The sequence below is a fragment of the Elaeis guineensis genome, chromosome 1 (assembly GCF_000442705.2).
Source record: "Elaeis guineensis isolate ETL-2024a chromosome 1, EG11, whole genome shotgun sequence".
Classification (NCBI taxonomy): domain Eukaryota; kingdom Viridiplantae; phylum Streptophyta; class Magnoliopsida; order Arecales; family Arecaceae; genus Elaeis; species Elaeis guineensis.
In genome coordinates, this window is record NC_025993.2 from 156,033,428 (window position 1) to 156,051,802 (window position 18,375).

The 18,375-nt window shown below is 37.8% G+C and overlaps 1 protein-coding gene across 2 annotated transcripts; it reads right to left on the reverse strand.

Moving 5' to 3' along the window:
- Positions 1-8,161: 8,161 nt before the first annotated feature.
- On the reverse strand, positions 8,162-16,193 carry LOC109505499 (oleoyl-acyl carrier protein thioesterase 2, chloroplastic-like). Of its 2 annotated transcripts, none has more exons than XM_073245058.1 (3): positions 12,843-16,193; positions 9,675-12,767; positions 8,162-8,900 (listed from the first exon to the last, which is right to left on the reverse strand). In XM_073245058.1, exons 2-3 carry the CDS (start codon positions 9,939-9,941, stop codon positions 8,895-8,897), a joined length of 273 nt encoding a protein of 90 aa, XP_073101159.1. In that variant the 5' UTR covers positions 9,942-12,767; positions 12,843-16,193; the 3' UTR covers positions 8,162-8,894. The 2 variants fall into 2 exon arrangements, with proteins under 2 accessions (XP_073101159.1, XP_073101155.1); XM_073245054.1 differs by having other exon boundaries at positions 8,165-9,215.
- Between the last annotated feature and the right edge of the window lie 2,182 nt (positions 16,194-18,375).

Below are 18,375 nucleotides of genomic sequence, written 5' to 3' on the forward strand. Positions count from 1 at the left end.
TACAAGAAACGAGTAATCAAGCTTCAACTAAGCTTATATATGTTCAAATCTATACTATTAATTATTTATATAAATTTTTGTTTATTCATAATTTAAACCGTGCCAAGCTTTTGTTTAGTTTTGCAAACTTAAGATGTTAAATTATTTTGTTTATAGATCAGGCTTTAAAAATATCTATCCTTGATTTGGTTTTTTTGCTAAACCGCGCTTGAATGTGCCATTACCAACCTAAGCCCGGATTATCCGTCAGCTGCTTGTGCTAATGTGCTGCATCCATGTCTCTATCTACATTAATAAGAGAGGGGAAACAAAAAGAGAGACCAGTGAAAAGTTGAAATCCAACGTGTACATAAATGATTAAAAATGAGAAAGAGAAAAAAAAAAATAAAAAATAAAATATATATATATATATATATATATATATATATATATATATATATATTATTTTTTTTGCCACCCATTTTAGGAGAAAGGCAAAGGGGTCGGTCGGTCGTAGCCGCTTGTCGCTGAATAGCCAGCATGGAAAGCTTTTCCAAATATTCCGCTGCTTTCCTTCCGATCGGCACTTGGAAAATAATCCTTCACGTTGCCCAGGAATATTTGACCACGTCCTTCCAAGTACTCTTTTATAAAGGTATCTTCGTAATTAAAGAGATCACGAAGGGCATCTTCACCGGTACGCTGTCCAACATGGATGGATGACGGGGATAAGTTTTTTTTTTTTCTTTTTTCTTGATGACGGGGATGAATGAAGGCTAGAGGTCTAGCACCATCATCCATCGTGTATAGCACTACACGTATCCTCTAAATTAAAAAAAATATATATAATGACTATTAATTATTTTTTGGATTTTGATAAATATATGCTAATAACTGAAGAAAGGACGGTTGGCAGCATTTAGAAGGACGAGATGCGCGTGGTGGGGCAACCGACGGCTGGGAATTGGGTGGCCGATAGGGTGGGGTGCGAGGTGGGACCCACTTTTGTCCGAGTCGCCGCGTCTCTTGCTATTCTCGGTCGGTGCGTGGAAAGCGCTTGGTGGGTCGTTCCTATCCACAAGCCGAACCTGTGGGGCCCACTCCCGCAAGAACGGAATAATGCGATGCGCGGCCCCGGCTTGTCACGTTTTTTTTTTTTTTTTTTTGGTAGAACCGGCTTGCCACGTTTTGATACCCCCGCTTATCAACGCATTTGCGGCCCACTTTTTCTCCAATTTCTCCGCAATATTACTATAAAATTTTGTATATGTGTCCACACGCGCGGGCGCGCACAGGTCAACAAAAAAAAAAAAAACTCATATTTAATTTATATTTTAAAAAAATTATAGAAACAAAATTTTTATATTCACGATAAAAAAAAATCTATATGTATGAAAAATTTTAGTTCTCATCAGATGAAGATTTAGACATGTATATTTTTTAAAAGTAACATTAAGCCTTAGATAGAATGAGATAATATTTTTTTATTTTATTAAAAATATAATAATTATTTTATATAATTTTTTTAAAAAATAAATGTTTCATCAAACATAAGATAAATATGCTACTGTTTTACTATCAACTAAATATATAAAATTATTTTTTAAACATCACATATTTAAATATTAGCTTCTTAAAAAGAAATATTTTAATAAGAAGAAATTCTTTTCGCAAACCAAATTAGTCTAAAAAAAATATAGTGTTGCAACAAAAAAAAAAAAGAGGTTGAATCATCAGGAAAGAGTTTGATGATTATTAAATATTATTATCATGGTTGTTATTATTATTTTGTGACAAACATTTCAATATTGAAATTATTAATAAAGTAGATAAAAAAAATATATGACAAATATGGACATTTTGCATGAATCATGCCTTTCACAAGGCCATACCAACCAACTCACAGATCACATCACCTAACCATTGCTAACTTATAATATACAAAAGTTTTGAGGAATCTTATACTAAAAGTTATTAACATAGCTTGCAACTTCAAGAGACCCACTTCACAAGCATGCAGAGTGCTAACGCTTGTCCGACAAGCCAAGCCACCAGTGACCCGCATGATTTTCTATGGCTAAATTTAAAGCACAAGGAGGATCGAAACATGTCGTATATTCTTGAGGTCTATTCTCGCCCTTAAAATGTACCATATATGGGTAGTTTAGATGTTACCATGCAATCCATAATGTTACAACAAATATGATAAATGATATATTACCTAATTAACACTAATAGATTATGTAAAAAGTAAAGCCACATACATGAACTAAGGTGAATGCTGATCCATCATGTACCTTAAACTTTAGTGTGAGATTTATTAACATTGTGGAAACAGATAATGAAATGTCCACAATCCATTATTTTTTTATAGTCTGCTAGTTTTTCTCATAGGAAGAACATAAGCCATGTATCATGGGAAATCCACCAAACACATACAATATTCTTGTTGCCTACTCATTTGCTTCTTCTGGGAATAGTGCAGGAATACAATTCTACTTCGCTAACCTCATTCTTTTCTTTCTATGTCGGCCAAAAGATCCTGTAGGTTTAGAATATGTCCAATAAGGAAAACAATAGAATCCCTTTCATTGGATCCCTTAATTAAAGATGACAATAGTAATAAATAATAGATAAAGCGTGGACTGGCTGGTAGTTGTCATTTGGAATTAGCCCACGACCTTGTTGGCCAGTTTGAAAACCTAAAAGTAGGATAAGGGAGATTGGTCGCCCACCTAAAAACAAGAATAAGAGATATATCATATAGGTGAACCGGAAAAAGGCAAATGGAGTAGTAGGAAAAAGTTGCAGGTATCAATGCCACGTTGACTGGGTAACAGACGTATTTAATAAGGTGGGTAGGGGAGGTGGATGGATAAGACGAGGATAATGTTGTCAGAGGAGTGGTTTGAAGCTTTGAATCTATAGATGGGAAGGGATTTTTCCGAATCATGGATGTCCAATCTTTATCCTAAGCTTCATGGGCACGGAAGCTCCAAATGCGTTTGCGTCTTAAGTTGAACGTGGGCGAGTTAGTATACAAGCAACTGGCAGTTATACCTGCCGTACATATTTTGAGACCATATCAACGAATAGTTCTTTTCGAGAAACATATGTCGATTAATTATAACCATTTTAAATTCATCAGGATACTTTGGTAGAAGAAAGGTACCTATCTAAGCTTGGGAATGTTTGGTTGTATGGTTGGTTTAGTTATTTTCGTTTTTGAAACATCAAATTTGTATTGCTTTACCAAGTCATGGATCTTCTTTAATCCATTAGAAAGTCTGGGTTTCCAGGAACTTGCTCAAAATGTTGAAGGCTAAAGAAGATAAGCGCTACAGCAGTCATCCAATGCTCCTTTTCTGAATAAGGATAGAATATGTTCATAAGGTTGGCTGTCATTTCAAGTCTGAATGAAAATTCCACGATGAGCATCGTGTCAAAATAACAACAGGAATTTTCATTGTGGGCATGTCTGGAAAATTCTTGGCGGATCCAGAAAGACTAAATTTTCTTTTTTTTTTTTTTGGTAAGACTGATTAGAATAAGGGGAGTGGTGGAGAAGGAAGAGAAGACATGGATGAGTTGGAGAGGGTGATTACAGACAAAGGTTTTAGGGCTCGATCCTCGTGAGAAAACATAACGTCTCTCCAACTCTCCTTGAGCTATCCCATCCTTCTCCAATGCTTTCCTTTCTTTCACACCCCCCACCCCCCACCAAAGAAAAAAAAAGGGAAAAAAAAGCTTTCCATTCTCAACCGATCATGTTGTATCGCAATAGAGGATTTCCAAATGCACCTTGCATGTGTCCAAACTTGCAAAGTTCAGGTTCCTGCATTTTTTTTTATTATTTTTGGCAAAATAGATGAATTAAACCATTCGAGTACAGATACATCTATGTGAATCATAAACAAAAGATTGATAATTAAATAGGAAGATTTATCGAAGAATCCTATAATATAGATCTAATGTCATTAGTCATATAAGAAACCATCCAATCAAACTACACAATTAGCTTCTCCATAGATATGTGATATTTTAATAGAGAATAATATGCGCATCATTCACTAGCAATCTTGTAGGAATGAATGGAGTCTAGCACAGCGGACAATGAATATGAAAGCCATCTTATAACCATCAAAGAATTTTCTTTTAAATGAATATGAGAAGTTCTCAATATTTGAATAGCATAAATCAGTCCCTCCAATGTCCCATGCAGTTTCGCTATTGAAACCATAGTATCAAAGATTTTGATACTATTTACGGTTCATGGAGCACTACTAGCACTCGTGATAATAAAGTTTGCTCCACTAAAAGCACTTCTCTCTCGTATATTGGCATCAAATTTGACATTGACGAAGTAGGATAGAGGCTCCTCAGAAAAATATATTATTTATGAAAATGTACAAACTAGAGAGCCATAGGTTATCGCTATTATCAACAATCACTTTAAAACAGTTACCTGGAGAACTCATGAGCCTGGGTGGAAATTTTAACATAATCAATCTAACACTCTATATCATACTTTGAAAAATATGCTCATTTCTAGCTAGCACTGTAACAAATCAAAACTGCTTTAGCTTTTCTATCTTTATTAGAAGATATTTTTTATTGTTTGGATAACTTCATCCAGGGAGAGAGTTGGGAAAGTAGATGAATCCTGAAGTAGTGGTTGCCTTCACACATGGGCTGCCATTCTGCATTGAACTATGACATGAAGAATACACTCTTCTACATCCGAGCATAAATCATAGTCGCTATGTGCTGGCTATCATCATGCACTAGATAAACTATCTATGAGAAGCGGGCACAAAAATTTTCATGCAGGTGTCCAATTTTGCTACCATGGAGGGTCTACCATGCACTCATTTGTTTTAGCATGACACTTCGCATATCCTCAACTTATATCTATGCATACACAAGCATATACAATAGATTCCATAAGCAACGTAGATGACAAATTTGATGGTTGCGTCAAAGTTTCTACAATAATTCATTCCATTAATCCATATCCAACCGAGATTCATGCATCCGTGACCGGTGAACCCTTTTTCCCCCTTCCGTGCAGGCCTTGGTTATCACTTTTTAAAAGTGGGCCTTCTACCACTTGGCAAGAAGAAATCAAAGAAGGAGACGGCCCAAGCCAACTGGGAAGAGGCCCAAGCCAAAGTTAATCAAGAGACGTGCATCTTGTAATGTCCTGAGATGTGCTTATGAGGTTTTTACTTGACCATGTCAAACTTTGGCGGGGAAATCACCATATTGGTTGGATGTTAATATTATTTGGTTTAAATTAAACATGGTTCTTGTTACGGGGATAGAAAAATTCCATCTCGGACCAATGACAGTAACTTCGGATGGTCCAACTACTGATCAACCCAGCCAACCCAATGTATTACCGGAGGCCGACCTTAGACGGTATAATAGACAAGTTTGACCTTCAGTCCCGTGCAAATTTTCAAATCTCGTGATTGTCAAAAATGACTGACGGTGAGCAGATGAGGCAGTGAACCACTCTTCGAATTCCGTCAAATTAGACAGGTGATATCGGGCACGTCGTGCCCAAGAAGATAGAGATAGTGTCTCCGCACTCACGTCTTTCTACAGTGTCTCAAACATTCGTCTATAAATAGAGGTCTACAGAAGATCCTCAAAGTAAGCACGCTATATCCTTCAGACTCATTTTTTTTCATTTGTTCTAGATTCGAGAGTCGGAGGATCCCCGTCAAGCCGGTCCAAATCAAAAAAAATCTGCAGCAACCGTACTGAATTATTAAGCACCTATATGTCTTAGATTAAGAGGATTATGGCTAGAGGGCCAAAACTCATTGCCTAAGTGGTTTTAAGCTGATGTGTGACAACTAATGTAAGGATACTGGTGCAATTCACTGAGTAGGTGTAGCTAACAAGAGCTTGGCCATTCATGGGACATTCCCTGGCAGATTGGAAACAACATTTTTAATTGATTTGACATATTTTCATAAGCTTGGTTACGAGCTTTGTTGATCAGTATCATCCTCGGCTAAAATATTTGCCATGCATTTTTCTAGGCTAAAATTATTTACCCAAAAGCAATCATTTAGTCTTGCATCTGATTTTTTTTTTTTCAAAATTAAAATCTTTGGTTCAGACGTAAATGAGATAAGTACGTAGTTTCCGACCATCCATGTGTCAGTACGATGGCTATCATATCCCACATCAATCACTGACAACTATGTATAAATGTAGTTTCCTCATGCTATGAGACACGTAAGTAAATGATTGATTTGCCGCTTGCGGGTGCCTGAGTTGATGACTTACTTTTAATGGTTTAAGATCATCAAAATTGTTTGAGAAGCATGTGCCTTTTGGCATTTTAGATAACATAACATGCCCTTCCACATATGTAGTTTAGCATGTAATGAGGTGATAATTACTAATATCAAACTATATATATCAAAAAGATTGTGTAGCAGTTTTGTTGTATGACTCGGTCACTTGCTCCAAAGGGGGCGATGTATAATTACATTTCTTGGTTAGATTTAAGGGAGTTGAGCAGATGAATTTATCTGAATGAGCTGATGGCACGATATCGACTCCTCCAGATATGAAGGACCCAGATAACTACCATATAACCAGATGAGAATTTTGTTAAATAATTACGACATTCAAAATTTTTTATTTTTGATCTGCACGTGGCTAAAGCAAGAAATATTCCTCCGACTTATTACATGACATGAAGTGTCATGAGTGCGGTGAGCCATGTCATTTTGCTTGAGAATAATAATTTTGCATCATTCATGGACAAAAATTATATCCTACACCATGTAAATCAACATGACCTATACATTATGGCAATCAGGTAGATTTACATGGCCTATACACCATGGCAATCAGGTCATCTCATTCTCATGAGTCATCTGTATGTTTGATGAATGAGATCCAAATGAGATGATCTGATTAATGTGGTACATTGGTGAGTTATCTTGATCCTGGAGGATTGGGGTGATCAGTGGAAGCCTGAGTTATGGGTGCCGATAAAATGTTTGCATTTTGATTATTGGACTATTGGCTTCACTTTGTTATTATTATTATTTTTTGTTTCTACCTTTGATCATCCTTTTTGATGCTCTCTCCTTCAGTAAAATTTTGGGGCAACTTGGAAAAAGTAGTCTTGCTGAAGAATGAATTATTTTTGTAAAGATCGTAAGCCTTATTATTCTGAGATTTTCGCATTTTATACGTCTTATTTTTATCATATCCCGTATCAGGAGTCAATATTTCTGGCACAAGCTCAAATGTGGGAGAAGGTCCCCTAAACATTGCAGTTATTTTTGGACAGTGCTGCGGTAAGGTCACCATCATTTTGCGGAGACTTTCTTGATGGGTATGTTACTGGATCGCTGTTACAGGCTTACGAGTCTAGGCCTGTCCATATATAGTCCGGGCCAACCGGGCTTGGGCCCAGCTTTGCCCCAAAATTAACACAATTTGCTTGGACTGGAGTCCAGTCTGGCTCGGGCTTTAGGCTTATTTTACAGGTCCAAAAGCAGAGGTCAAATTCTAAAAAATTCTAAACAATGCTAAAAAATGCTTAAAAATACTATATATGAATAACTAAATATTTTTAACAGCACTTTTAATGCTTAATAATCACTGTAATATTCTAGATCATCCCTAATAAGTCAAAAAACCTACAATGTAATTATAAAATTTTAGAATTAAAAATATTTCTTGGCAAGTCAAGCTCAGGCCGTGCTTAAATCGCCAAGCTGAGGCCCTACACATTTATAAACAGGTTTATGTTTAAGGTCCAGCAAGGTCGGACGGGTTTGAAACCTAGGCCTCAGCCCATCCAAAAGGTTGGGCTTGAGCGCGCTGGGAGGGCCATCGGGTCCATATACAGGTCTATGCACCACTGCAACATTTACTTCCTTTTATATTTTTATCAATTCCTGATTGCACTCTATCTATTAGGAAACTGACAACTCTATCGATTTTCTTTTGAGGTCTTTAACTTGTTAGACCGTTGAAGTATGTCTTTTGATAAATAGTTGGCTTCTACAAACTATTTTAAGTGCATTATGGAGCTGTTGAACTCAGTTGATTCTCAAATTGCTGCTGTTTAGATGTTACATTTCTACTCAAATACTTCTATTTAGGATGAGGATCCCATTTATTATTATTATTATTATTTAATGAATATGGGAGGCTGGAAGCCACCCAGCTTTTATTAATAACAGAAAATATATACAGAGTAAAAGAGAAAAGAGTTACAGATCAAAATAAGTAGCAGGTCCCACTTGAAACTATTGCACTGACCCCGTCTATACTTTTCAGAGCCCAGCATCGAACACAGGCTCTAAAACAGACTCTAAAAAAAATCAAACCAGACTTTGACATTCATCTGATCACTATGAACAGGCTTTACAATAGACTAACCAGCTTGGTATTCAAAATCGGGCCTCTGGACAGCATGATGATGATAGGAGAACGGACTCCAGGCCATAGCATCCAAAAATGACCCCAATAGTCTTTTTAGAAGGTGGCCGACTTGGAGTATTGTACAGGGAGCGACAGATTTTAGACAGGCTTCAAAACTATCATAGTTTCTAAATAGTATTCAATCTACTGAATAAAGATGATTTTCATACTTCAGACTACAGAAAATGGCTTTTAGCCTACAGACTTCAGACTACAGACTTCATACTGAAGGCTTCACCCAGCACCACTGTCCTTCGGCCTCATTTCACGACATGAACCAAAAATGATGAGATAGCTACCCTCATCAATTCACCAGATGCTAAAGAAAATGGGAGGGATAGAGACTGTCTTCAAGATTGCCGAACTCGCAAGAGAGTTAAAGGATAGGTTGTACTCCTTCCAATTGGTTGCTGATGGAGAACTCAAGACCTAGGCCTGAGGATGCATTCTCAAGCCTGCTACAAGATAATAGAACAGAGTTGGGAGCAGAGAAATGAGATTAAGGGCATGGCATGAAGGAAGAAACTTGCTTAATCTTAGACCAAATAGCGTCAAAGATCTTCAGTTGGTTGGAGTCACAAAGGATCGACCAGTCTGTGAAAAAGGACAAAGCGTCTCATGCAACAGTCTACGCTGAGGAGATTTTGTTGAGAAAGAGTCTAGCATTATGCTTCCTCCAGCATCTCCAAGCAACGGTAGAGAAGAGCATCAAAATAACCGGCTGTGAAGACTTTGGAAACTTCACCTGTGTCCATTCTAAGCAAATATACCTGAAAGTAGACTGGGGGTAAAGAGTACCCAAGGCCACACACATGGAGCTCCAGATCTCGGAGAATAGGGATTGGAATGGTTGATTTTTATTGTTGTCGTTTGATTTATATAATGATAAAAATTGAAGTCAACTAAAATTTTTATTTTTATTTTTAATTTAAATTTTTAAAAATTATTTTTTTAAAAAATTAATATTAAATAAGAATCAAACATAATAATAACATCTAAAGAAAGCAAGATTTTTTTTTTTTTTAATTAAGATAATTTCATATCAGAACTTCAGTTTCAAAAATTCAAGAATGAAGAGAGAAAAAAAAGATAAGGAAAACAAAATCACAATCAAATCTAATCAGAAACCACTGGGGTTGCCTTAAAAAACACCAGAAAGGAACAACGAATGGAACCAAAGATCCAAAAAGAAAGAGGAATCGGAGTAAAGGTGGGATTTTTATGAGAACCTGGAGGAGATCGGCGATAGTCTCGATGGTGGCGGTCTTGTTGATCCCCACCTCGTAGCACCTCATGATGAAGCTCTCCTTGTACGACAGCCCGTCCTCTACCAGACTTCCCAGTCGGAGCCTTTCCGCCAGCCCCTTCCCGTCGCCGCCATCTGCCACCGTCGCCGTCAGCCCCACCGCCGCGCAGCCATCTTCGCCCGGGAGCACCGCACCCACGCCACCAGCCACAGCCTCCGGCCACATCCGGTAACTCCGCGCCCCCGGCATTGGGCCGCCACCGCCGCCACCGCCTCGTGGGCCCGGATCGCCCCTCCGCCATGTACCCCTTCAGCATCTCCACCCCGGACCTCTGCCTCAAGCTTCGTGGCATCCTTGATGCCGTCTCCCCTCCGTCGTCGGACGGCACTCCCCTCTGCTGTCGTCGTCGTCAGACGCCTCAAGCGAGACAAAATTTTCAGATCGAATGGGAAGATGCAAAGCAAGCGCCATGGCGGCGCTCGGGATGAGATGATTTTTTTTTTAATCTCATTCCACTAGAAAGACATTTTGACTTCGTTGGAGTGTGTCCGGGTCCGATTACAAAAAGAATGGACCATTCAAAATCTTTTCTGAAATAATGGATCATTCAAAATCTTTTCTGAAATGAGAATCGAACTCTTTCAATTTAGAATGAGAATAATCTATTTTGATTTCACTTTAATTATCCTCAAACAAATACTCTTAAAGGGAGTTGAGCAAATAAATTTATTTGAATGAGCTGTGGCACAATATCGATTCCTCCAGACATGAAGGACCCAGGTAACTAGCATATAATCAGATGAAAATTTTATAAAATAATTATGACATTCAAAATTTTTTATTTTTGATCTGCACGTGGCTAAAGGAAGAAATGTTCCTCCAACTTATTACATGACATGAAGCGTCATTAGTGTGGTGAGCCATATCATTTTGCTTGAGAATAATAGTTTTACATCATTCTGGACAAAACTTAAATCCCGCACCATGTAAATCAACATGGCCTATACACCACGGCAATCAGGTCATCTCATTCTCATGAGCTATCTATACGTTTGATGAATGAGACCCAGATGAGATGATCTGGTTAATATGGTACATTGGTGACTTATCTTGATCCTGGAGGACTGGGGTGATGAGTGGAAGCCTCAGTTATGGACGCTGATAAAGTGTTTGCATTTTGATTATTGGACTATTGGCTTCACTTTGTTATTATTATTATTTTTTGTTTCTGCCTTTGATCATCCTTTTTGATGCTCTCTCCTTCTGTAAAATTTTGGGCAACTTGGAAAAAGTAGTCTCGCTGAAGAATGATTTGTTTTTGTAAAGATCATAAGCCTTGTTATTCTGAGATTTTCGTATTGTATACGTTTTATTTTTATCATATCCCGTATCGGGTGTCAATATTTTTGGCACAAGCTACAAATACAATCCATTTGTGAGAAGGTCCCCTAGACGTTGCAATTATTTTTGGACGGAGCTACAGTAAGGTCACCACCATTTTGTAGAGATTCTCCTGATGGGTATGTTACTGGATCGCTGTTACAGGCTTACGAGTCTAGGCCTATCCATAGGCCGGGCTGGCCAGGCTCGGGCCAAGTTTTGACCCAAAATTAACACAATTTGCTTGGACTGCGGTCCAGTCCGGCCCGGGCTTTAGGCCTATTTTACAGGTCCAAGTGCAGAGGTCAAATTCTAAAAAATTCTAACCAATGCTAAAAAAATGCTTAAAAATACTATATATATGAATAACTAAATATTTTTAACAGCACTTTTAATGCTTAATAATCCCTGTAATATTCTAGATCATTTCTAATAAGTCAAAAAACCTACAATGTAATTATAAAATTCTGAAATTAAAAATATTTCTTGGTAGGTCAAGCTCAGGCCATGCTTAAATCGCCAAGCCTAGGCCCCACCCATTTATAAACAGACTTATGTTTAAGGTCCAGCAAAATCGATCGAGTTTGAAACCTAAGCCTCAGCCCATCCAAAAGGTTGGGCTTGAGCGGGCTGGGAGGGCTATCGGGTCCATGTACAGGTCTATGCACCACTGCAATATTTACTTCCTTTTATATTTTTATCAATTTCTGATTGCACTCTATCTACCAGGAAACTGACAACTCTGTCGATTTTCTTACAAGGTCTTTAGCTTGTTAGACCGTTGAAGTATGTCTTTTGATAAATAGTTGGCTTCTACAAACTGTTTTAAGTGCATTGTAGAGCTGTTGAACTCAGTTGATTCTCAAATTACTGCTGTTTAGATATTACATTTTTACTCAAATACTTCTATTTAGGATGAGGATCCTATTTATTATTATTATTATTATTTGATGAATATGGAAGGCTGAAAGCCACCCAGCTTTTATTAATAACAGAGAATACATACTGAGTAAAAGGGAAAAGAGTTACATATCAAAATAAGTAGTAGGTCCTACTTGAAACTACAGCACTAACCTCATCTATACTTTTCAAAGCCCAGCATCGAACACAGGCTCTAAAACAGACTCTAAAAATAGGCTCTAAATAAAATCAAACCAGACTTTGACATTTGTCTGATCACTATGAACAGGCTTTACAACAGACTAACCAGCTTGGCATTCAAAATCGGGCCTCTGGACAGCATGATGATGATAGGAGAATGGATTTCAGGCCACAACATCCAAAAAAGACCCCGATAGTCTTCAGAAGGCGGCCGACTTGGAGTATTTTACAGAGAGCGACATATTTCAGACAGGCTTCAAAACTATGATAGTTTCTAAATAGTATTCAATCTACTGAATAAAGATGATTTTTAGACTGCAGATTTCAGACTACAAAAAGCAGCTTTCAGCCTACAGACTTCAGACTGAAGGCTTCACCCAGCACTACCATCCTTCGGCCTCATTTTGCTACATGAACCAAAAATAACGAGATAGCTGCCTTCGTCAATTCGCTAGATGTTGAAGAAAATGAGAGGAATAGAGACTCTCTTCGAGATTGCCGGACTTGCAAGAGCGTCGAAGGATAGGTTGTACTCCTCCCAGTTGGTTGCTGATAGAGAACTGAAGATCTAGGTCTGAGGATGCATTTTCAAACCTGCCACAAGATAATAGAATAGAGTTGGGAGTAGAGAAATGAGATTAAAGGCATGGCACGAAGGAAGAAACTTACTTAATCTTAGACCAAATAGCGTCAAAGATCTTCAGTTGGTTGGAGTCGCAAAGAATTGACCAATCTCTGAAAAGGGACAGGGCATACCATGCAACAGTCTATGCTGAGGAGGTTTTGTTGAGAAAAAGTCGAGCATTATGCTCCCTCCAGCATCTCCAAGCAACGATAGAGAAGAGCATCAAAATAACCGGCTGTGAAGACTTTGAAAACTTCACTTGTGTCTATTCCAAGTAAATATACCTAAAAGTGGACTGAGGGCAGAGAATACCCAAGGCCACACACATGGAGCTTCAGATCTCGGAGAATAGGGAGCAGTATGAAAAGAGGTGGTCTATTGTTTTCGGTACACCCACCCAAGGATTTGCCCAGCTTCCGTCCAATACTATCCCTTGTATTCAGTTTATGCTTCCGATACAGCCAGAGAAAACATCAAATTTTTAGTGGGATGGAGAGGTTCCACAAGGTGGAGGTGAACCTACAGGTTGTTCTGGAGGAGTTGACGAATTGATAGAGTGAGGCAGTGGAGAACTCGTCATTGCTGGAGGCCTTCCAAATAATTCGGTCCTCATCGTTGGAGAGAGTGACAGAGTTTAAGAGACGGATGATGAAATCAAATTGAGTGCATACCTGGAAGAAAGGATTCGACGGTAGTCTGAGAGGCCAAGAACATGATTTGAGTTTGAAGTAACTTGCCATCGTGCCATTCTTATTCTTGCTGAGCTTGAAAAGATCAGGGAACATAGATTGAAGAGGGGCATCAGCAATCCAATTATCCTTCTAGAAGAGGATTCGTAGGCCGTTTCCATAAAAAAATTGAGTGCGATTCCAAAAAGCAGGGAGGCTTCGAATAATATCTCGCCATAAGGAGGAGCACCTCCCAGGAGGTTTCTAAGAATTGCCAAGCCTAACCTTCTTGAGGATCCCATTTATGGTGGATTTGAATTGACTTATAGCTTATGCTTTAGAATTAATATTTGTAAACATCTTACAGAAATTGTTTTTGGACAAAGAAATGAGAGTAGTGAGCATAGCTCAATGTTCACTTGATTTATTGAGAAATAAAGTCCGCACAAATGTGGTTGTGAATAAAAATTCAGAATCAAAATGAAAAACTATTCAACCAGAAAAAACAAAAGCAGACCAAATAAGAGATTCAGAGGATAATTCAATGGCATTTAGCAAATAGAAGGCTCCCTCATCATTATATCCAGGCATCCAAAATGAAGCAGCATCATTGCCTTTAATGAAGACCCAAGTCTTGTATCTGTAAAGAGATAAGATATAGCAAATCTCCAAAGGACAGTCTTCATCACAGTTATAGAAATTTAGCGACGGTACTAGCTTAGATCAGAGCTAAATAGTCAAGGAGTATCCATCATTCAACAAGAAAACTCAGGAGAAACAGAAGCACAGTTTGACATACATACAATTCAGGTAAAGCTCGGCAAGCAGATCAACAGAGCTTTTCTTCAAGACAAGTTCCTATAATTGTCGTCCCCAGAACTTGCAATCATAGTTCCAAAATCATATAAGATAAGGCATCTAGGTGAGATTATATTCAGGATTCTAAGGACCTTCCAACAGATTCCATCAAAATCAAGAACCCAACTCAAACTGACTGAGTTAGAAATTTGTTCATGATCAGAGAAAACCCTAGTAAATCTTTCTGTTTAGCCAAGATGGACCAATCATAGCGAGTCTAATTGCCTTGGCCGCAGTACATCAGAGGAGAAAGCTAGTTATGCTTATTCCAGATCATCCAACTAATTGCAATCATCGAGCAAGTAACGGCTGATCGCAGACTGTGAAAAAAATTATTTTTCATCCAGAGGTGAAAGATCAACTGGAGTTTGAGGAAGAGAAGTGGATCCAAGTTTAGAGCAAATTTTGTCCCAATTAATAGCCGAAACAGGATAATTAATGAATAAGTAATTATCTGATTCAGGTGCTTGGTCGCATAATCTACAATTTTCACAAAACTTTCATAGTTACTTTTGTAACAGGACTCGAGTGTTCAGCTTGTTCAGAAGGGCTAACTAAAAGAATCCTTTTATCTTAAAAGGCACATAAGAACTCCAAATAAGTTTGGCTAAAGGACAATTTATGCCTCTTCGATTAAGGAATCTATACGAGGAAGAGGAGGTGAAAGTATCTCTACACTCAGGAAGCCAAATAATTTTATCTACGAAAAGTTTTGGAGAAATGAAAGGAGGAACACCCTTCAAGATTTAGCCGCAGGTATACAATTAAAGAATCTTAAGTTCCATAAAGAAGAAGCATGATCAAAGCAAGAAGCGATTATACTTAGCTTAGTCCTACAAGCTCTGTAGAGATCAAGGAGGAGAGTTTGAAGAGGAATGTTGCAAATCCAAAGATCATACCGGAAAGAAAAATTGATCCCATTGCCTATTAGGAATTTACATCTATTTCAAAATGGGGGGAAGAGCAGAGATAATATCCTTCCAAAGTCTAGGGCATAATCTCCCATGTTTCAACAAAGAGAAAGCTTAAACTTCTTGGAATAGAAAGATGAAATAGTTTTTCTCTAGCAGTTATTATCAGCGATAATGAATCTCCATCTCCATTTGGCCAAGAGGGCACGATTAAAGGTTATTAAATTTTTAATGCCAAGACCTCCCACTTCTTTAGAAAAACAAACCTTACTCCGGCTGACTTTACAAGCAATATTAGAAGCAGTATCAGATCCAGACCATAAAAAATTATAGTGGATTTTGTCAGTCTGTTTGCAAACCTTGGGAGGTAGCTTATGAAGGGAAAGAAAGCAGGTAGGTATAGATGAAAGAGCAGAATTCACCAAGGTTAGTCTACCTCCAAAAGAAAATTATTTTTCTTTTTAAGAAGCAAGTCTTGACTCAAAATTTTAGATCAAAATCTGTCAATCAGCAATAGATGATTTGCTCGACTTTAGAGGTAGGCCAAGGTACCTAATAGGTAGAGGAGAAGTCTTACAATTCAGCCACTTCAAATACGTAGCAACCTTTTCGATATACGATCCAATAGCAACCACCCTTTTGGAAAAATTGATACCAAAGCCGGAAATATGTTCAAAAGAGTAGAGGATCAATTTCAGAACAGCAAAGGAGAAAACCAAAGTATCATCTGCATATTGTTGAATATGAGTTTCATCAATCCCATGAAAGATACCAGTTTTTTTGGCATTCTCAGGGAGTTTGGAAAGAGGATCAATAGCCAAACTGAATGGATATGGTGAGAGAGGATCTCTTTGCCTGAGAATGCTACCACATCCGAACCAATCCTCGGCATCTCCATTTGTGATGCCCAGCCCATGTAACAATTCCAGCCCACCAAAGCCCAAATGAAAAAAAAAAAAGAAGAAAAACAGAGGAGAAGAACTCCCGAAAGGAGTCTTCTTCTTTCTCTCGCCGGCTCCCAATCGGAGTCGGAAAAGATCCCTCCTCTCGCTCTATTTAAGGAGGAGAACCCTCCTCTCTCCCTTCCACCGAAGATCCTAAGCCCAGTCGGCGGCAATCGCCGGAAAATCACCACGGAAGACCAACCTGTGCCTATCCAATTTACTCACCGGAAAAGCCTCGCCGGTGTCGAAGGTAAGCTTCCTCCCCTTCCTCTCTTCTCCCCTTCCTTTCCATGTCAGTATGCATGTTCACCGGCGACCAGAGTCGACGGATTTTCATGAAAAAGGGGTTCGATTTTTCTTTTGATTTTTTGGGTGCCGGTGGTCGTCGCCGGCCAACGGTTTGGGCTCATTCGGGCGGCGAGTCACCCTCCTTCGATCGCCGACCATCCTCGTGTCGACTGCGCTGTCGGTCGGCCAACCAAACGAGGGGACCTCACGGTCCCCTATTTCAGTCAAAGTAAGCCCGGGAAGAAGAAAAGAAGAAGAAGAAGAAGGAGGAAAATAAAAGGAAAAGAAAAAAAAAGAAAAAGAAAAGAAAAAGGAAAAAAAAAATAAAATAAAATAATAATAATATAATAATAATAAATAAGATTTTCTCTCCTCTCTCTTCCGTGAAGAAAAAGAAAAAAAAAAGAAAGAAAAGAATAAAGAAAAATAAAATAAATTAATTAATAAATAATGATATAAATAATAAAATATGAGAAAGAGAGTTTCTTTCTCTTCCCTCTCTCCCTTCAGCCTGAACTAGTATTTTCTCTCTCTAGAATTGAACTTCCTCTCTCTACTTTCTCTCTCTAAAATCCTCTCTCTAGATTATTTCTCTCTCCTAAGATTTTTAAAATTTTGAGAAGAATGATGATGAATTTAAATGATCCTCGTGATGAATTTTTGATCTGTGATTGTCGGACGGTACACCGACATCCACCTTGATCAGATCAGGTATTTTTAAGATTTTATTTTTCATAATTTTATTGAATTATCCACATGATAATTTCAGTATGATTTGATCTGATCGATCGGATTTGTTGAATCATATTGTCTAAAAAATCCAAGATAAATTTTCTCTCTCTATAATTTTCTCTCTCTAAAATATTCTCTCTCTTGATTGATTCTCTCTCTAAAAGGGTTAGTGAATGAAAAAATTTCTCTTAATAGTCCTGATCTGATTCTAATGAAGAATCCTGATCCATGATTATCAGACAGCGTACTGGCACCCATCTTGATCAGATCATGAATCTTTAGATTTGATCATCCATGATCCCGATCTAGCTATGACTTAATTTGATCATGTTGATTTTATCAATCGAGATATTAGACCAATCGTAATGTTGGATTGTGTTACCTAATCAATTCGAATTGTACCTCATGAATTCTCTCTCCTCTGATTTTCTCTCTCCACTTGATTTTATGAAATCGATGAAGAAACCTCGGTCCTATCACTTCTAATCCGATTTGATCTGATAGTCAAACTTTGGATCGTTTAGATCCTAATTAGATAAAATTAGATGATCGAACCCGATCTAAACTGTTGAAATATTGTATTCATATTCTTCCTAATTATTGAAATTGATTCTGTATAGGATTGTAATTGTTTTATCATGGGATATCGCGATATGATCTACGAATAAAATTTTTGAAAGAAAATTTATAGAATTATGTGGATTTATTGGAATACGTTCGAGGTAAGTAATGTTTCACTTTTTTTAGATTTATCGATAAATTATAATATATTTTTCTGACATGATTTGTGAAATGATGCATGAATTAGATGAATGATATTTTATTATAGAAAATATCTTATTTGAAATGTTATGATGAAGCATGATTGAACATATTGATTCCATGATGCATTATATTGATTGATTTCGATACTACATGATTATATATTTTATTATCGAAATTAGAATATGAAATATGATTTATGAAGAATTATGATATAAGAAATATTATAAATTGACAACCTGACTATGTAAAGGACCCCGCCAATGGGGCATATACGTTGGCAATTGATTTATCCTGAGAATTTACGTCGCCAGAGAGACCAGCGACAAACCGTCAGAGAGACCAGCAGTTCCGAAGGACTTTGCTGCCAAATGATTCGCAGCTCACCGTAAGAAGATACGCGGTGTAATGACC